The 21,327-nt window shown below is 33.8% G+C and overlaps 2 protein-coding genes and 1 long non-coding RNA gene across 8 annotated transcripts; 2 read left to right on the top strand and 1 right to left on the bottom strand.

Moving 5' to 3' along the window:
* Positions 1-1,178: 1,178 nt before the first annotated feature.
* Positions 1,179-5,092, top strand: LOC117789457 (synaptotagmin-7). Of its 5 annotated transcripts, none has more exons than XM_034628522.1 (9): positions 1,179-1,256; positions 1,838-2,000; positions 2,163-2,303; positions 2,446-2,527; positions 2,607-2,909; positions 3,488-3,568; positions 3,690-3,858; positions 3,952-4,164; positions 4,232-5,092. In XM_034628522.1, the coding sequence occupies exons 2-9, from the start codon at positions 1,840-1,842 to the stop codon at positions 4,330-4,332; spliced, it is 1,251 nt and encodes a 416-aa protein (XP_034484413.1). In that variant the 5' UTR covers positions 1,179-1,256; positions 1,838-1,839; the 3' UTR covers positions 4,333-5,092. The 5 variants fall into 5 exon arrangements, with proteins under 5 accessions (XP_034484413.1, XP_034484649.1, XP_034484566.1 ...); XM_034628596.1 differs by lacking the exon at positions 1,179-1,256 and adding an exon at positions 1,283-1,339; XM_034628758.1 differs by lacking the exon at positions 2,163-2,303.
* Positions 5,093-6,117: 1,025 nt separating this feature from the next.
* On the bottom strand, positions 6,118-19,879 carry LOC117790884 (eukaryotic translation initiation factor 4 gamma 3). 2 transcript variants are annotated; one of them, XM_034630530.1, is made up of 16 exons: positions 19,707-19,879; positions 18,895-18,936; positions 18,698-18,826; positions 15,992-16,681; positions 15,570-15,789; positions 15,394-15,511; positions 15,269-15,312; positions 9,963-12,301; positions 8,791-9,061; positions 8,562-8,725; positions 7,975-8,497; positions 7,687-7,907; positions 7,479-7,625; positions 7,188-7,410; positions 7,015-7,116; positions 6,118-6,947 (listed from the first exon to the last, which is right to left on the bottom strand). In XM_034630530.1, exons 3-16 carry the CDS (start codon positions 18,713-18,715, stop codon positions 6,886-6,888), a joined length of 5,142 nt encoding a protein of 1,713 aa, XP_034486421.1. In that variant the 5' UTR covers positions 18,716-18,826; positions 18,895-18,936; positions 19,707-19,879; the 3' UTR covers positions 6,118-6,885. The 2 variants fall into 2 exon arrangements, with proteins under 2 accessions (XP_034486421.1, XP_034486497.1); XM_034630606.1 differs by lacking the exons at positions 15,269-15,312; positions 15,394-15,511; positions 15,570-15,789; ... (2 more) ...; positions 18,895-18,936; positions 19,707-19,879 and adding an exon at positions 12,941-13,052.
* A 735-nt stretch (positions 19,880-20,614) lies between these two features.
* LOC117787771 lies at positions 20,615-21,071 on the top strand. The gene is made up of 2 exons (XR_004617700.1): positions 20,615-20,710; positions 20,793-21,071. It is a non-coding gene; the product is annotated as an uncharacterized LOC117787771 (long non-coding RNA).
* Positions 21,072-21,327: the final 256 nt, after the last annotated feature.

The following is a 21,327-nucleotide window of genomic DNA, read 5'->3' as shown; positions in this document are numbered from 1 at the left end:
CTCTCACTCTTCTAGCTACACAGAAAATATTCTAGTGCCTGAAGAATGGGTTATTTTTGAAAAAGTTTATATTGCCAAAAAGTTCAACAAAATTTAATTTAAAAGAAAAATGATTAAAAATAAAGATAAAACTTATTAAGATATAACACGGGAAAAATAAAAAAAAATGGGTAAAATTGAACAAATTAACAAAATTGGTTATTTAATAAAAATTTTATATAACCCATAGTTAAAAATAATTTAAGTTCCGCATTAATTAAGAAGTTAAATACTGTTTTAAAAGACATTACTTATTAAAATTGGTTTAGATTTGACAAAGTTATAAGAGTTAAAAGTTGTCCAAAAATTAACAAGGAAAAAATTTAAAAAATGGGTAATTTTAATATAATTTAAAAAAACCCATAATTAAAAAGATTTGAATGCAGCATTAATTTAAAAGTCAAATATTGTTTAAAAAGACATTACCTATGAAAATTGGTTGAGATATGACAACTGTTTCCAGAATAATTAAAAAAAAATGGTTAATAATTAAACTTTAGTTGGTTAACTTAAAAAAATGTAAATAATCTTTATACTGTCAGTCTATTTTTCTAGTCGACTTGATGACAATATATAGAGATTATAAGGTGACATGCGCAGTAAGCCTTATGACTGAGCTTTTAAGAGAAGTTATTATGCAAAATGTCTGAGAGTTGAGGAACAATTATATGCGTAGTACCTATACAATGCAGGTCCTCGAAGTAAAACATTTTGGATTTTCGATTCGCTCCTATGCATTAAAATAATAAAACAAAGTATATACATATTTTGAGGAGAAAGTCTAGTAACTTTCCATATCTTTCCTTTTATATTGTTGGGGGAAAGCTTTCATATGTACTCCCTTAATAGTTGGGTGTATCAATGTATCAGTGTTCCGATAACGCATTGGGCTCTCATACATTACAAGCTTTTACTATTCGGGTTGTTCATACAGTTCGGTTACTGTCATCGTCATCCCCTGCTGCTTAGTCACATTAACTTATACATACATAAGTCATACCGAAGTAAAGTGTTTTATAAAAATAAAGATAAAAAAAATCGTCAAATACATAATAAAAACATCACTTATAATACAAATATGAAAAACATATGAATTATAAATAATTTTATCCATACGTGTGCCTAAAATTTAAATCACATGAGCTAATGCGAATAAGTGCAGTTATAGATCCCATTAATTTAAAAGGCTTATATATTTGTATGATAACATTAAGAAGGTAAAACAATAACGAGCAATTTCTGATTTTAGCTAATAATTCGAGTAATTAATTAAAGCATCAAGAAAACAGAGTTACTTATTGTAAGTGTTCAATTGAATTGTTGATATATCAAGTTACATGCATAATTTTTTTTTTACGTTGTATATGTACGTATGTACAATCATAGCATATGTACAAAATTATAACTACAGAATGAAAAATGAATTATTTTAGTAGAATCATCACGTAGATAAGTGTGACTTTAAGGACATAACTTATTCAAATAAACACATTGCAATTCTATATGTACATGCAAGTCTCATACGAGAAAAATATTATGAGAAAAATATTATGCAAACAAATTGTTATACCCTATATCCTTTAGTGTGTGTATAAAGAAGAAGCAACAAAACCACCAAACAAAAAAGAATATAATATTTAATACTACTGCTCTTAATACATAGAATTATAATTAAAGTCAGACTTAAGATGTCCTAATTAAAAACATTTTCACCATATTATAATTATACTTAATTCTAATTTATGAATTAGTAATTCGGCATTTATAAATATATAAATATATACTTTGTAAATTCTAGATATGGCGAGCATAATATTAATAGCTTGCTTAGCTATATTGGGTCTAATCATTGCTATAGCGCTATTTTTAGCCGGTGGATACTTATGGTGGAGACATAAAAGGTCCCAATTACAGTTTATTGAACCAAATGAGGACGAAGAATCAAGTAGTTATAGCTTGAGGTAAGTTTTAGTAATAAGTACAAGTTTACTATTATAATAATTATATTTTATAGCTATACACGTACAAATTGTCATATCTCTGAATTGGATATGAAATATTCTCTACTCGAGAATTCTTTTTTTATTTATATATATCTTGTTTTTTTTTATACTTAACTCTAGAGCTACGCAGGACATTGTAGATTCTGGTAACCCTCCTAGTAAGCCGCAAATTCCAGTTGCACAAACGATTACAACTCCTCTACAAAATAATATTAATCGAAAATTGAATGGCTTCTTAAATCTTAGAACTCCTCTCATTGGGTACGTTCATTATGTTCTTCAACATTTATTGCAAAGGTCCGAATTAATTGCAAATAATTATTATAAAACACTGATTTTAAAAAATGATTATAAAGTAATACAATTTTAATACCATATAATTAACTAATATTGTTGTTTATAGGGGTGGATCAGTGACTACACCGACGAAAGCTTCAAATACATCTGCATTGGCTGCAAATGATGGTACATCTAAAGATTCAGCAGTAAATATCTTATTTATAATATTATAAGTACCTTAGTCAATCTTATAATTTCAATTTATTATGAAATTAATCATTTTAGAATAAAAGTATCTCAATGACCGATATGTACCTTGATAGTAACGATCCAAGTGAAAATGTGGGACAAATACATTTCTCGTTGGAATATGATTTTCAAAATACAACACTAATTTTAAAGGTTCTACAAGGAAAAGAACTTCCAGCTAAAGATTTGAGTGGCACCTCAGATCCATATGTTCGAGTTACATTGTTACCAGATAAAAAGCACCGTTTAGAAACCAAAATAAAACGAAGAACCCTAAATCCTCGATGGAATGAAACATTTTACTTTGAAGGCTTTCCAATACAAAAACTTCAATCGCGTGTAAGTGCGGTTAATACGAATATATTTATAGGTTGTCCTATACCTATAACTTTGATGTATCTGAAAACCATTTGCAATTTTTTATTTCAATACCGTGTGCCAAGTTACTTATATAACAATATACACGTATATATAAAATTACTTTAAAGAAATAACAGTCAAATTATAATAATATCTATCGAATAATTATAAAAAGTTCGGTTTGATGAATTTTGTAAGGTCCAAAAATATAAAATCTTCTGCATACTTTCAGGAGCTTGTATTGCTTTAAGAACTTTGGTTAGCTGTTGAGCAGGCTCCAGACGAGGATTTTTTCACCGACACTTTTTGTTAAAAAACACCGTCGGTATCGTGTGAACACATCGATTTTAAAAAGCGTCGGCTCTCACCGATTGAAATAGAATACGTCCTTAAAACGTCCCCGTCTGACGCCTGCTTTACTGCTGTTCTACTTGAGCAATAATGTACAGCGATTACGTCTTTGAATATCTTAGAGTCGGGCACAGGGTATATTTCAGTCGAGCCCTCTCGACCGCAGCGTTTTTACTTGTCTTTTGTTTTTCTATTAATATTTGTAGGTACTTCATTTGCATGTCTTTGATTATGATCGTTTCTCAAGAGACGATTCAATTGGAGAAGTATTTTTACCGCTATGCCAGGTATGCTTATATGAAATTACAGTTAACCTATACATATATACCTATATATCTGATATTGAATATTACGTGCTTATTATTCTATGATACCTACCGACTCCGTTTTATATTCTATTGAATTTAGGTTGATTTTGCTGGGAAACAGTCATTTTGGAAAGCATTGAAGCCACCAGCTAAGGATAAATGTGGAGAACTGCTGTCTTCATTATGTTATCATCCATCAAATTCGATTTTAACATTGACATTGATAAAAGCAAGAAACCTTAAGGCAAAGGACATTAACGGAAAGTCAGGTAAATCTCCTAATCCTGGGACAGGATAATCCATACAAGCACCATTTAAACATGTTTATGATCTATAAACAATACAATTAAATTGTATTTCAGATCCTTATGTGAAGGTGTGGCTACAGTTTGGAGATAAGCGTGTAGAAAAGAGAAAAACACCAATATTTACCTGTACGTTAAATCCCGTTTTTAATGAATCATTTAGTTTCAACGTTCCATGGGAGAAAATCCGAGAATGTTCTCTGGATGTTATGGTTATGGATTTCGATAACATTGGAAGAAACGAGTTAATCGGTCGAATATTATTAGCTGGTAATACAGAAAAATAACAAAAAAAAGATACTTATTTATTTATTTTATTTTGTATATCGTTGTACAGGTAAAAACGGTTCAGGTGCCTCGGAAACAAAACACTGGCAGGATATGATCTCAAAACCGAAGCAAACTGTTGTTCAGTGGCATCGTCTAAAGCCAGAATAATTGTAGAATTGAGAAAAATGTTCTAGAGTAAAAAATACGAGAATTCCAAAAATTATTTACGAATTACATTTATGCAAAACGGTTTAGCAGTATTAAAACAAACTGCACCCTGACTAAGACAACGCACACTTGGCGTATACTTGATAAACATCAATAAATAAAGATATATATTTAAATATATATATAATGTAATTTGTGCTTGCATTGTATACGATATAACGAAGGTCTATATCACATTATTAATGCCTGATTAAAATTAGATTTTAAGGTGAGCTTGAAGCTGAACGGGAGATATTTGCATAGTGTAAAACAATAAGGAAATTGTTACGATCTAAGGATATTGTAAATTGTATTTTGAATTTTGGTCATTGGTCATTCATTGTACCTACGAAATAGAATTTGCAGTCCGTGTCAAAAGTCTTAGATTAGTTTCAAGCTCACTTTTTAAAAAAAATAAAATAAAATGAACAAATCCGTTATTCATACTGGCAATAAAGTCGAAATAATATGAATTGTCTTTAAATTTCATTAAGTATTCATTTGAATGCAAATTTTTACAAATTACAAATCAAAAAGCAAAATGAACCTTATACATTAAGAGTAAGAAAAGAAATACAAATTATTTAACTGTTGTAGTGTTTTTACATATAAAAACACCATATTAATTAGCTTAAATTAATTAATCGGCAAAGTCGTAGAATATATTGTTTATGCAAAAAAAATGAGTAATTCTCGTGGCAAGCGAATGAAAAGAAAAAAAGTACTTAGATTAATCACATACGAATATATTTGTATATACATAGTAGAGTTGAAAATTGTTATTACATAATAGATTATAATATTAACTCGTAAAACGACATTGTTACCAGTTACTTACATAAATGCAAATTGTTGTTTCTTTTACAATAAAAGAAAATTAAAGAAGAGTTGATGTCAAAGGTCATGTTAATCTTAAATATACAAATACCAGTAGTTTAAACTATTAAACTATTTAGAATGATAGGGCTGTAGGTTATAAATAAATAATATTTTTATTAGACAAGACAACTAGCGATTAAACATTGAAGAAAAATAAAAACCAAAACCAAAAACTAAAACAAAAATAGTAACTGTAAAGAAATTAGCCAACCATTGCCGGAAATATGCGTCTGCTGAGATGAAGTGCAAATATAAAAACAAAAAAAAATATATAAAAACAAAAAAAAATATATAAAAACAAAAAAAAATATATAAAAACAGACACAAATAAAGAAAAAGAAGATTTAATGAGATTGAAATTAAGAGTTAAACAATAAAATAATATATTGAATTATAATTGATAGAAAGAAACTGAGTTTAAAAAACGAAAAATCGAAAATTCAACCCACCTTGAAATTACATATTTGTTATATACCTGTTATAATATTATTAAAATCAATTTATGATAATTAAATAGCTGCAAATAAAGCATTTTTAACCTACAGTAAAATTTTTGTCTACATTCATAAGATTGAAATCAATATGTTTTCACTCTATTTATAAAACGGAAGAATCAGAATAATCTGTATAGTCTGTTATGTTAAAACCTGTGGTCTTTAATCCGATCAAATTTAGCTCACCGATAATTGAAAATTCATCAGCTTTGAACGTTATATTTAAGTTTAATCGGCGCCAAGCTTATTTTCAATTAATGTAGGTAAGTCCACGAAATCCATTAATCCTAATTCGATCATCTGCGTATATCTGAATATTTCCAAATCATACCCATTTGCTTAAGCTAATAAATTAAACACGAATACGAAGAAATTGGCGTAGTTTGTTGTTCACCTTTAAAAACATTATATTTAAAACGGATTTATCATTCCTCATTAAATTACAAATAGATTGATCATCTCTTAGAGATACAAAATATAAACGATTAGGCAATTAAGTCTAAATAATTGTTTGTATGAAAACTTACGGTTGCTTGGATTAAATTGAATTGTATATTTTTAAATCGTTTCATTTCTTTTCCAATTTTCGTTTGCCTTTTGATTCTTCATCAACAATTATTTTAAAGGTGTAATATTCGTTTGTCAATAGCAAACAAATATTCGCGGACAATTAATGCAATATCATTCTCGTTGTTTTTAAGAAAGAAAAAATTAGCTTCTTAGCTCCGTTTAATTCTATAACATTGTTTAGCAACCAATTACAGCTATAAATTTTCTTTAGGTTTGCTTTATTTTTATGTATATTTTGTACACATGCATACACAGTTTCAGGGTTTATAAACACGTTCTGTAGTCTCGCATAATCGTATCAGCGAATTATTTGTATCTGTATACATATTTTTATATTGTTGTAGTAGAATATAGATTTTTCTCTGGATCTTACACATGATCCTCACACTTCTTTCTTATTACATATGAAAGTATATATATATGTATATATATATATATATATATTATCTTGATTTCAAGTGTTGTGTGTGTGTGTGGGTGTGGTATATTTTTTATTGTTTGTATAGGTGAATTTCTATTTACTTTGCCCTAAATCGCTCGTTTGTCACCTCATCGAGTATATATTGATGCATTAATTGGCTTCTTCGCTGAATAATGAGTTGAAAAATGGATTAAGACTTTTGACAGCCACACCTACAACGAAATTAATATACAATGAAATTAATTATACTATATAGATTACAAATAAACTTATCCTTACCCTTGCCAGCTGACTGATCCTTTGAATCGCGCCATTTACAGAGCGACTCCTTCTGTATTACATAACCATCATATAGCTCTCCAAATAATTCACTTAACAAACCTAAAAAATAAAAAGAACAAATAGTTGTTTGGCATGGTTTACTTAAAGGAATTTCGAATAGTAGAACAAACCTCTAGGATGCTCTAAGCCGTGCACAAGTAGTTGAACCCCGTATAAGCATTCAAGCTGAAGGTCATCGTTGGAATCAATATAACGTTGAAAAACTGGTACGCAAACCTTTTGAAACATTTCTGGCTCAAGCTTATAACTATGATCCTTATAGGCAATTGCAAAGTTGCAAAGAGTTTTTGTCAAGCCTCTAATAAACGCCTTATCGGCTACAACAATATTGCCCTAAAAATTAACATGTATTTATAATAATTGCAATATCGAAATAGAAATAAGTATATATCTACACTTACATTACAGTAATCAATTATGCAATCTGCAGTTGAACCTTCTTTAAGCAAGTGCTCAACATGATCTATCACATTTTTGACGTGTTTCTCGCCGGACTCGCGTTCTTCAATCACTGGTGCCTTCAATTCATTCTCGACATACTCTAATCTCTGTAGAGACAGCGCATTAATTTAATAGTAAACAAGAATTGGAAAATGTTGAGAAACTTACATTTGTTTCAATAAATTCGATTACATTTGATTCAGGCATGAAATCGGACCAACGCATGTTAAACTTTTGCCACATGCTTCGGGTAAAATTTGGTCCCACTTCCCGTGTGCAGTAGGTCAAGTATGTCTTAAGAAAGTTTTTACCATCGCTATCTGGATTCTCTCGCAAACTTCTTGTCCACAGATCTGAGACTGTCAGCACTTTCTTAACGATTAGTGGACCTACAAATAAACATATATATCAAGTAATGATTATAATTGATAATTGATGATGATGATAATGATTTACCAGCAAATTGAAGAACATAGAGCCATAATGCTGGAATATCGACAAGTAAATCGTTGGCAAACTCGCTAAATGCTTCGTATGCAAGCTTAAAGTGATCCACAGACATGTGATTCTGTTGTATAAGATAGGCAATTGTGTTAGCCAGGTATCTCCTGTATTGTTTGCCAACATCCGCTAAATGCAAATAGTCAGTTAGTATGTAGAACAACAATCCGCAGCGTTGTTGTTCCGGTATCCGTTTGATGCATTCTACAACTGTCGGAGTAACTGTTTTGGATGTCACTGCAAGTTCCACCATTTCCGATACGACCGATTTGAAGAGCTTCAGATCGTTGGGTCGTGGCTCGATATACACAGCCGGCGGCGCAACATTCTTAGCCGACTGAGACTGAGAGGCAGAAATAGATGATGAGGCACTTGATGATGATGTTGACGATGTTGGTGGTGGTTGATGTTCGCTGCCCCGGTACATGACGCCAACGTTGTTGCCGTTGCCTGTGTTGCTCAGTGAAGATCCCATAGCCTGTAAATCGAAATTATCATTAATTTAAAAAAAAAATAATGAATACAATCTCATCCTATCATACCTTGTTGGAAAGTCTGGATGGCGGCGCCTGCTGTGCGTACTTTGAGTGACTAGCTGATTTTTGTAATGAAGCGCTCATAATGCCGCGATTCTGCTGATGTTGTCCAACGCGCGACGATGAGTTCTCCCGCGATCCTTGGGACGAGCCGGTTCTCGAGTGAATGCCTTAGTTATAAACATATTATATTAGAACATATCAATTAGTAAATAATCATTTATTTAATGCTCACTTCGATCGCCATAACGATCACGCTCCATGGAACCCTTGTTGTAAGATCCCTTATTTCTTGGTCCACTTCGATCGCGATCACGATCGTTACGATCCCGATCGTTACGATCTCGATCGGCCATGTTTTTATCAATTAACGAAGATAGCGCTGCAAATGAATTTGAAGGTGTTGTCGTTGGTGTTGACGATTGTCTGCTGACATTATTATTCCAAATAAATTGAGATACTCCGCCCATTTTCTTAGTATCCAAATTCTGATTGAGCTGCAATGTCTGCAAAATTCAAATGGCAATTCATTAAAGGGAAAAAATTGAAGAAAGTGTTATTTTAGAAAAAAATTAAATAACCCATACTTAAAAATATCGGATAAAGAATATCGGTTAAGATTTGACAAAGTTATTACAGTTTGAAGTTTTGCAATAGTGTCTAAGGGAAAGAAAATGGACAGTGACCATACCCATGGAAGAAATGGACAGTGCAGGCAAATATATTATATTTTCCAATTTTTATGCAAAATCAAAATAGAGGTCAAAAAAAAATAAAATTGACATTCTGGAAGGAAATCGGTCAAGATTTGACAAAGTTATGACAGTTTGAAGTTCGGAAATAGCGTCTAAGGAAAAGTATGGAGAAAATAGACGACAGTGAGGGCAAAAAATTTATATTTTCGAATTTTGATGCAGAATCAAAAAAGAGGTCAACACATTATAAAATAGACATTTCGGAAGAAAATCTGTCAAGATTTGACAACGTTATGAGAGTTGGAAGTTGTCAAAAAATTACAGGGAAAAAAGTAAAACATTGGATTATTTTACGAAAAATTAAAAAGTCCACATAAATATAAATATTTTAAGTGCAACATCAATTTGGAAGTTAAATTATGTTAAATAAGACATTGCAAATAGAGAAAGTAATCATTATACATTTTTTTTTTTAACTTTATTTAGATAGTAAATTTGAGAGTAATTATATATAATAATTAATAAATATATAAATTATAAATATATATATATAATTATATAAATATATTAAAATATTGAATATAATTGATTTTTTTTAAAAGAGAAAAGGAAAAATTAAAGAGAAAAGTATCTTATTTTCCAAGGTAAACATAAGGAATATCTATATCTTGAATTGTGTCACCCATTTGTATGATTTGAAGTGATTACTTACCAGACCTTCCAGTTTGTTGGTGTCCACTGCTTGGGATCGGCTTCCCTTGCTGGTCTGGACGTGCCACGTGTTGTCATCATTGTTGCCATTGGAGTGATGAGTGTTGTTGTTGTTTCCGCCGCTATTGGAAATGCCTCCGCCTCCACCACCGCCACCGCTGTTGCCCTGCTGATGTCGGAGATTTCCGGAGTCGCCGCGTTGACTGTGACTGCCGCCGTAACCGGATGACGAGCGGGAATCGAAACGGTTATTGCCGCCGCGATCATCTCGGGATTTACCAGACCCGCTCTGCGGTCCATTGGCACCGGAGGAGGACAGCGAGCCGCTGTAGTTCATGTATTGGGCGGACAGCTGCTCGTTTTTGGTCTCCTTCTCGATTTGTCCCATTGTCTTGGGCGCCTCATTGCGAGCCGATTGCCATTTGTTTTTGCGCAAATCGATGACATCCTGCAGCATGAATCGCACACGTGAACTGACCTTGGCTCCGTCCTTGTCCGTCTTGGATGCGATCGACTGCATGCGAGCTATTGACTTCTCCAGCGAATAACAACGAGCGGGATCCTTGGTATTTACCGGTGTCTGCTCGAATTTGGCACCCACTGTAGTTAGCAATTTGCACAGGCATTCGAGCATATCCTCCGAATGGGGATTCAGTAGGGTGTCAATGCAGGAGTAAACAATTTTGCCCGTCAACATGGATATCTTGAAGAGTTCGCCGATGAATCGAACTGTGCCACCGGAGCGACGACGAATCTTGCGCTCCTCCTCCTCCAGAATGGCCGCTAGTTCGGCCTTCTCATTCGGATCCTGGCACTTTTTAATCTTGTCCACAATTGGCTGCAATTTCTTCTCCTTTGCCGTATGCTGTGACACATTCTGTGTGAACTCTCGCTCCGTCTTGTCCAACAGTGCATTGCGAAAGTGCTGTAGATTCAATTTGGTGCCACTCTCCATGCGCTCATCGCGCGCCTTCACCTCGCTGATCAGACGATGACAGAGTCGGGCATAGGAGACGGAGAAGTTCGGCTCATCGATTGCCTTCTCAAAGACAAGGACAATCACCTCGTCCATTTTTTCGGGCGTATCGATCTTCAGCTTGATGATCTCCTCCACCAGCGTATCGAATCTCTCTGGCGTCAATTTATTGAGAATTCCCCGCACCCGACGCACCAGTTCATCCTTCTCGTGAACGGTGCCCTTATCATTCGAACCGGAACTCAGTTCAATTTCCTGTTTAGCTGAACCACCACCACCAACAACGGCGACTCTTGGTCGCCAGGCATTTTCCGTTTCATTCAGTTTGACATCTTGGTTTAGGGATAGATTCACATGAATCATACCCTTCATGCTGCTCCTTCCAGCTTGCACGCCGGACATGGACACCTGTTTGCCCGCAAAGTTGCCACTGGATTCGCTGTTCCGATTACCTCCTCCGCCTCCAATCGTTCCTACCATCGATTGTACGCGCTTATTTTGATTGTTGTTGTTGTTGCGCATAAAAAGTGGCATGAGATTCGGATGTGGCAATATGGAGACATTCTTCACCTCGGGCTGCACTCGGGATGCCTTCGCCTCACGCAGCTGCATCAGCTGCTCCCGATCGTACTGCTTCTTACCACCGGGATTACTGGGTGACCATTGACCTTCGTTGTAATTGATAAGAGATGCAGCACCCGCTCCCGCACCGTCTGCTGAAACTGTAGCTGAAGCTTCTTCTCCATCACCTGCTGCACTCTTTTCCATTTCTTTTTCTACTTTCGATTGATCCTTTTCCTGTTCCTGTTGTCTTTCTGGTTCTGTTTCCGTTGCCAGCGACGCCGATTCCGTCTCTTTTACCTCTGCAACTATTGTGCTCTCTACATTTTGCACCTTTTCTGGCTGTTTAATCGCTGTTTCCATTTCCATTTCCATTTGTGGCATTGGGGCACGATCAGTCTCATCGGGTGTCTCTTCGTGTGCAGCAGGAGGAGGAATCTCAACTGAGACTGACTGTTCCGCTATATGCATCGTGGATATAGCATCCTCTAGCTTTATCTGATCTTGAGCTTTGACAATCTCTACAGGTTTCTCTGCTTTCAATGATGCGACTTCAGTAGTCAGTTCAACCGATTTGTTTTCCTCAATTATGACAATTTGCTCCGATTGCTCCTGTTCCTGCTCCTTCTCTTGAGGATGTGATAAGTTTTGCTTTGTTGTAGTTGCAGTTGCAGTTGCTGTTGTTGTAGTTGCTTGTTGTGTGTCCGTTGTCTGTTGATTAGTCTGTTGACTATTCTCGATCGTCGTCTGCGTCGTCGTCTTAGTGGCAGTGATGGCTTTTCCTGCAGCATCATCCACTTTGACTAAGGATAAAAGAAACATATTTACTTATCAAAATATCTGTCAAATATATGTCAACAAATCTATACTAATCAATACTTATTATCAAGCAATAATATCAAACATTCATAACTTTGTCAAAGCTTGACCGATTTCCAAGCGGAATGTCTATAGAATAGAAGAACCTATTACCTTAATAGCTGTTTCGGAGCGTACCGGAACCGATTTGTTTCGGTTTGAATTCCTGAATTTAAGAGATGCGAAAAAGTGTTTTTTTTTTTCAATAAAAAAAATAATATATAATTATTTATTTCTATTTTAAAAATAAAAAAGTTACAAATAAGAGTTATTCCGTGACTTTTATTTTAAAATTCAGAAATAAATTTTAATTGAATATTTACATTTAACTCGTATCATTCCAGACTCAGACTTTTGATTAGAGAGTTATCAGATCAATGGATTTTTGAGTGGTTTTTCAAAATTAAGTATTATTTTTTTCTTCTTGCATCATTATTTTATATAATAAACGGGGAATAAAAACGTAATTAAAAAACCATAAGCACAATAATAAAATAAAGAAAACTAATAATAATTATACAATATATATATATATATATATATATATATATATATATATATATATATATATATATGCTACATACCCATTGTTAGACCTTCTACAGATATTTCTATCCATTACTTTCTAATGAGCACTGTCGACAATAAGCAATGATTGCAAATTTTAAAACACGCGGATTTTGTTTTTATTTTATATTTCTTTGCATTAAAAGTGTGGTAACTTATTTAATTAATGGTTATTTATTTTAATTAAATCGTAAGTTGTATTTTAACCTTGTAAAGGTTTCTTAAAATATATATTTCCTATACATGAATATAACAACAAATTGTTTTATTATATACACATGAATTTGTATACGCTTTTTTTCAATAATTTAATTTCTTTTCTCGATTATGCGTGTGTGTCGCTACGGTTATAGCTATAGCTATGGTATGGCCTGGCACTATAGCTATAGATAGACGCAGATGATATCGAATCGCACCAACACCAGCACTGATACTAACACTAATACTAATACAAAATTATACAAATGACAGCATCGAACGGTTAGCGACCGACCGACCGACCGGCAGCAATAGCAACTGAAATTGAAATCGCCTCAGCGGAGAAGCAAAACGGAAAGACGGACGGACAGACAAGCGCCAGCCAGCGTCATCGGCAACAACAACAACAACAAGACAACCTAAACATATCAAAGACAGTGCAAAAGCAAAAGTAAAAAATGTGCGTGCGCACACACACTCACACACACAACTTTACCCATACCCATACACGTACAAAATGTACCCATGTATATGTGAGCCGGAAAAGCACGTGCTCGTGGTGTGCGGCAGCGAGAGCGGACTAAATTAAACAGCTGAGCACAGCAACCACTCAGCAACAGCAGCAACAACAACAGCAACAAAAGAGAGAGGCAGGGAGAGAGAGCAATATCACAAATCTACTGAGCACACACATATTTTTTGGTATTTACAAAATTAATTCAAGGGTCGCTTCTTTGAGACATGCAAATATTTTATAATGACGTGAACATTTCAACAAAAAGCTGACAACTAAACAGCTGATTGATATATATTAATTATTGATTATTAATATATTTTGTATATTTATTTTTGTAAGAATCACAAACAAAAATAATACAAATTTTACGAAACCAAAATACGGAAATTGAAAATAATGTAAACATTAATTGGAAAATTTAAAAACAAATATTCAGAAAACAAAATTAAAACAAGATTCTATTTAATTTATATTAAAAAAAGAAGTTTTAATTATTCCCAATTTTATTGAAATTTCTCTCTAACTCATTAAAGCTTCTTTTTAAATATGTATATTATAAGATATTCAGATATTTATTTTTTTCACTTATTTTTTTGATTTTAATTGAATTGCGGGTATTGAGAAGGTCCAGTAATTTTTATGTACAAAGAAGCTCACCCTTTTTGCTCACAGTGCACAATGCCAATTTTCGCTTTTTTTTTATTAATTTATATTCTTATTTAACATTTTTAGATTAAATTGAATTTTGTTCGTCACAAAATTGGATATCAGAAATTTTGGGGCTAGAAATTGCTTTTGTCACTAGACTTTTACCTCGTGTAGAGGTTTTTTTTTTTGTGGCATATATTCTTCCTACGAAAAAAAATTAATAATAATATTATTATTTGACTTTTTGATAAAAAAAAAAAGGAAATAATAACCAAATATTAATTTAAAAATCAAGTTTTTTAATTTTTAATATAGAAATATATAAAAGTTATTTTTCAAATTTTAAAATAAAATTTAGAACTTATTATTAAAAAATTTAAATTGATTTATTACTTCATTATTATATTATTTCAATAAAGAAAATTAATGTTAAAATACTTTTGTAAGATAAAAATCACAAAATAATTCTTATTCTTATATTTTAAAAGTTATAATAATTACGATCCCTGATTGTACGATCGATTCCAAAATATTTTATTGCTAGAAAGTTTCTTTTAAATCTCAAGAGTTGTATCAAGAAGCATGATTGTGGATCAAAGTTACTTGCTTTGTTACCCCTTTGCTTATCGAAAATTATCTAGGGACAAGTGTGTAAATAATGGTTATTCAAAATTAATTAAGATTTGCCAAAATTAAATTTAAATGCAGGTCCACTTTAGAAAGCAAAAAATAATTAAAATAACATTGCTTATCAAAATCGGTAAGGTATTGACAAAGTTATTTTAGTTCAAAGTTTTCAGAAATATATCTATTGAAAAGTATGAAAATAACGAAATTAAAAAAAAGGTTTTCATAAATTAAAAAATTTTATATGCAGCAACTAAAACAAAAGAGGAATCAAATTTGGTAGCAGTAAGTCAATTATTCTTGAGATAAAAGTAAAGGTAAAGATAAAGGATTGAATCAATGTGAGGATACTTACTAGGTGTTAGTTCAGGCTCATCTTTTGGAGAGACTATAGGAATTCTGAAAGTAGATAAAAAAAAATTTTCATTAACATCAGACAATTTCCAAATTCCATTTATTAATTAATATTAATGGACTTACTTTTTGCTCTTGGACTTTTGCGGTGTTGGCAATATTTCGACAGAAGGTGCATCAGTCATTGCCGAAACCACTGGTGTTTGACCCACATTAATATCTTGGCGATGAGCGGGAATTTGATCTAAATATGAAAAAGAATGTTGATTAAAAAAACTATATGAGAGAATTGTATACCATACCTATTTTGTACTGGACGTTAGTCCTTGGATCAGAGCTGCCTTGCATAACTATTTGACCACTGACAAGCGACATTCCAACAGCATCTGACTGTGACTGTGAGATACATATGGGCACCTGAGCATCTGGCTGAACAACGGCTGAAGTCGCTGTTGTTACCACCGCTGCTGCAGGAGGCACTTGCACTTGATCCTGGTATTCATTGTCTGCATTCGAATTACTCTGCAAACGTAAATGTTAAAGAAAGGCGAATTAAATAAATTACATGTTTACAAAAGTCAAAAGTTTATATTTCTGGAACACCCCCGGTTGACTAATTTTGATTAAAGACTTTTATTTAAAAAAAGAAAACAATTTCATAATTCATTATTTTTATGTACTTGTATTAATAATATGATTTCTTTAAAGATTGAATTTTACTTACTTTATCCAGATCATCGAGAATATTCTTTCTTGTTGCTGGATCGATGATCTGTAAGCGATGCTGATGACGACGCCTACTCGTCGGAGGCGCCTGTACCGACTGTTGTGCCACATTCTGTGCCATGACACCGACCATTGGTGGCACGCCCACACCCACTCCTACGCCCACTTGACCGTTGGCAGTGCCACCGACACCGAGAACCGTATTTGCGCCGGGCTGTACGGCGCCAGCCAGCAACTGAAGCTGGGAGGATGAGGCCCCTGGACCAGCCAGCGGTCCATTTGGTCCGGACTGGACGGGCATCGTGTTGCCAAGGTTGACATTTGTGCTCACCTGCACGCCGCTGCGTGAGTGTGTGTGTGTGTGAGAGTGTGGTGGTGGCTGCTGTGGCAGTGTTGATAGATACGGATACGGATAGTAGGAAATGGGCGTCGGTGCATATTGTATGTGTGGCGCTTGAAATGTCGGCTGTCTCTGACTGAATGGAGGGAACTGTTGTAGCACCACATTCGGATACATTGCTGACATGTGTACGTGGCGGGCACCTCCTCCTCCTCCGCCTACTCCACCTCCGCCTGCTCCTCCGCCGGATCCACGCGGCGCATTCGACGCTGGCGGCGGTCCGCGATATATATTGTTTTGTGGATTTGAACGGTTGTTCCCCGAGCTGTTGTTACCCGAGGGCACATACTGTAAATGGTAATTGTATTTGGAATATATTTGTCAGTTGGAATTAAAAAACAGAGATACAAATGTTGTAGATACAAACATAAATAAAAAGCAGCAGCAGCAGAAATAAAGAAATCTAACGAGGACAATATGAATCCTGACATTATCTGATTGCTAACGTCTTTAAAAGTAAAACAAAGAATGAACAACAACCTGAAAGTGTTCAAAACAAAACAAACTCGATTCTATATATTAGAAATAAAAAAAAATTTTCAGCAAATGTGGAATAATAAAGGAAAATGTGACTGTAAAGAAAGCTTCGGTTTACCTCTTGGTTTGCTTGGAAGCTACTGTTTGAAAGCAGATTATTGTTTTTATAGTCAAACTTTCGATTATCGATACAACTGACGTTGACGCCGTTGACCACGTTAACATTAACGTTAACGCCCAGCAATCCCTTGTCGTGTAGGTTGTATGGAGCACTCGAAGTGCCCACAGTGATGCCATGCGAATTAGTTAGCGTTATAATCTGTTGATTGCTCGGATTGCTACCGGGAACGGGTACGGCATTATTGCCGGAGCTGGAGGAGACAGTTGATAGCTGTGTGTGTGTGGAACTATTTGAACTGGTGGTATTAATGCCACCATTCGACATCTGAGGATCAGAGGATGCAACAAAGCGACCATTCGAGTCAATAATACCACCACCATTACCACTTCCTGGAGCCCTGTGACCGCTCAGATTGTAGATGGCAGCTGAATTTAAATCGCCAGTGTTGAGTTGGCAGCTATTAACGGTCATTATGTTGCCACCACTGCAGATGACAGTGGACTGTTGTTGCTGTTGGGATCCAGATGGAGTTCCAGATCCTGAGATTGTTGGCCTGTTAACCACATTCGCATAGCTTTGCTGATGCTGTGATTGTTGCTGCGACTGTTGATGTGGTTGTCCTCCTCCTTGTTGTGGTGCCATGTGAGAATGCGAATGAGAATGCGAAGACTGCTGAGCGTTTGTCGTTGACGTTTTTAATATAGAGACAACATTGTATGCCTTGTTTATTTGAAATTGCGGCTGAGTCGTACTGTGCTGCGGTATAGGCTGTTTCGATATTGAACCTTGCGCTAACTGCACTGCCACTGGCACGCCCACTGGCGATACTGCGTACTTTTTGCTCTTTTTATTTGCTGGCAAAATCTACAACAGATTGGTAAAATATTCATATCTATAGCACACCAAACATCTTGCAATATATGAATTCAACAACTAGAGAAAGCAAACAAACGAAATGATCCAATAATCCAACTGAGCAAATAAACCATTCACAATAATTAATCTTATTTGAAGATTTGGAACAAACCAAACACACAAATTCGAAAGGACAGAAAACCAATTCAAAATAAATGCATTCCAATCGATTTTGTGAAAAAAAAAAACTAGAAATAATAGATTTGATATCCTTGTTGAGTCCTGTAGATTTAAAATCAAGTTTTCTTGAACACAAAATAAACTAGATACCGAAAAGATTATAATTTTAAAATATAAAGAAATAAAATAACACTGAAAAGTAATTTTAGGAAAATTTTAAATATTCCACAAATCAAAATATTTTAAATGCAGCATTAATTTAGAAGTCAAATACTCTTTAAAAAGACATTACCTTTTAAAATTGGTTAAGATTTGACAAAGTTATGAGAGCTCAAAATTGTCCAAAAAATTTCAAGGGAAAAAATTGAAAAAATCGGTAATTTTAGGAAAAATTAAAAAGTCCATAACTAAAAATAATTTAAGTGCAGCATTAATTTCGAAAAATCTGTTTAAATAGACATTGCTTGTTAAAAAAAACCAGGGACCGTAAGGATAATTATAAAATATATGAGCTAAAAAAACATTTTGTGATTTGTGTCAGCAAATTAAAAAGTATCTTGCAGAAACATTTACATAATTGTTACCTGCTAGGTTTCTTACCTTTCTTAAGAGCGTCTTACGTCTTAAGCAGATGTTAGTGTTGGAAAATATAGTAAAATTCTGGAACTTACCATATTTTGAGGCTGCATGTTTCTTGGAATTTCCCTTAGTGTTGATTAAGTTGTCACAAAAGTGGAGCCAAAGTAATGTCCTTCAAATGGTTGTCTTTCCCCGTTCAGACAACCATCGGATTGGTCTTTCTGAGAAATGCAATTTTACGAAATATATATACATATGAATTTAGTTGGAATTATTTTGTTAACCGTACCTGCAAAAATGTAGTCGTTTAATTAAAGGTTAAGCACTCGACCTAAAATTAAAATACATTGTAGATATTATATTATAATGAATTCGATACCACATGGTATTGGTATCGATGTAGCTACATACAATGAATCAAGTAATTGTTATTACACATTTAAATTGACAAAGATCAACTAATATTCTTAAATAATAGTTTTTATTTTCACTATTTATAAAAACATTCAATAACACAAGGATGTGCATTTTGTCTTTGTCAAAACAATTACTAGACTGACTGTATATAAATGAATGTACATACATACAATACATATGCATAAGTTAGACTCAAAGTGTAGAACTTATTAATACTAATGTTGATTTAAATTACTTGTTTAATTGATTCACATTTAAAGTGTATTTTTTATTATTTAATTAAATGCCTTAATTTTCAAAAACAGCTCATTTTTTCTATAATCATGCTTTCTTCACATATTCACATACATACATACATGTATTTGCCGACGTTGCGCCGTTGACGTCGTACTACCGTGCGAGCGAGAGACGAACAGGAGGAGGAGAAGGAGAGAGAGATTGACTGCACGTCTCTTACACAAAGAAAATTAAAGTTAAATAAAAATGGCAACGAACTGGATTATTTATTGATGATCCGTGGCAAATACCGAACTAGAATCAATGCACTACAACAAACGCAGTTGAACACACGTAAACCTAAATTGATTGCAACGATAATTGCACTATGTACTGTATATTGTATGATATGTCATCATGTAATTTTACTTCACATTCCACATTCTTGATCAAATTTTGTCATTTTACCTGAAGCATTCGTCACAAGTATGGCAAGCAATTATATACAAGAATAAAAACAATGCCTGCACTTTATATATTGTGTATTGTAATTGTAAACTAGTTAACTATGTTAAACTCGTCGTCTTTTGTGTTTATTTCCAAAAAACAAAATTTTCTATCAATTTCATTCCACATGCAATGTGCTGCTTAGGAATGGTGACATGTAATCGATACTTATTTTAATCTATCGAAAATCGAAGACTCATTTTGATTACAGGGTTGATTTTATGGTTGCGATATTTAATATCGCACACCAAATCGATATTTATACATTGTTGATTTCACGTCTAATCGATTTTAAGAAACAACATTCCGATAAACATTCATAAATCACTAGCTCGTTAAGGTTTGAGTTAGATAATAGGGGTATTCCTCGCACAAATTGACAAGAGATAGTGTGAAAACTATTTATCTTAGATATTTAAAAATTAGCTAACTTGCATAATAGTATAATTAGAATAATACAATTTATTTATAAGGCTTAAGCTGCAGTTTCACCTGGGATATCTAAAATAGTTATTCTGCATTAAATATATTTTTATTTAATTATCAGTTTTTGAAATACAGCAAACTTTCATCATTCTCCATATAATAGCTAAAAAATATGTAAATTGCGATTTTAGATGGTGATCCCTTTTTTAATCCACACTACTTCTCTCATAACAGAAATGACACAACCAGTGCTGCCACCTCTTGAGAAAAATAGGTATTTCTGTCCGAAATGCATCTAAATTTCATTTTGCTTAGCTGAATATATACATAAATTCGCCACATTTTCGGCTAATATAATTTTCAAATTTTTCTAAGTGTAAGCTACATAGCATTGACTTAAAATACAATTTACTGTTAAAAGAGAAGCAGCATATTCAAGAGGCACAAAATAAAATCTTCGCATTGGAGAGAGAGAGAGAGAGAGCTTTGCTCTCTTAACTAATGCTGCAGCTCGAACTGGAGGACGTATGGATAAGAGAGTAAGCTTCCGTTATATATATATGTGTCTGTGTGTGTGTGTGTGTTAGCTGATGGTTTTAATGCTTTCGCTTGCTCTTTGAGGTCCATTGCGGCTGCTGCAGCAGCAGTTGGTGCTTGCGCTCCTGAAAAAGGCCATCCAGGGAGAGATGGACAGTTAGATGGATGCTGTGGATTGTGTTGTGGATGTTGCTGTTGGCTCCTCCGCATGTTGTTGTTGCTGCTGTTGTTGTTGGTACAAGAACTGCTTGGGCTTATCATGAGTAAATCGAATCAGTTTATCTACAGTTAATGCTATGCACAGATGTGTACGTGTTTCTCACTCGTGGCCATAATAAGAATTGTTAACTAAAATTAGTAACTAAAATTAGAAATAAATACAACGAATTGCAACTTAACAACAATTATATTAAATTAGTTCAAGTAAGGTAAGTAGTCCCCAATAAGTATACTATAAAACTTAGATACTGTATGTAAGCGTATCTGTGTGTTTCATGTCTGCACGTCTGTGTACCTTAACACCCACACAGACAAAGAAGCCAGCATTGGAAAAGAAACCAGCGTCACAGAACACCATATGTATATGTGTATGCGTGTGTATGTATACACACATATATGT

Source organism: Drosophila innubila, chromosome 4, assembly GCF_004354385.1.
Source record: "Drosophila innubila isolate TH190305 chromosome 4, UK_Dinn_1.0, whole genome shotgun sequence".
Taxonomy (NCBI): domain Eukaryota; kingdom Metazoa; phylum Arthropoda; class Insecta; order Diptera; family Drosophilidae; genus Drosophila; species Drosophila innubila.
The sequence above is the reverse complement of the archived record's forward strand: the minus strand, read 5'-3'. Positions and strand labels throughout refer to the sequence as shown.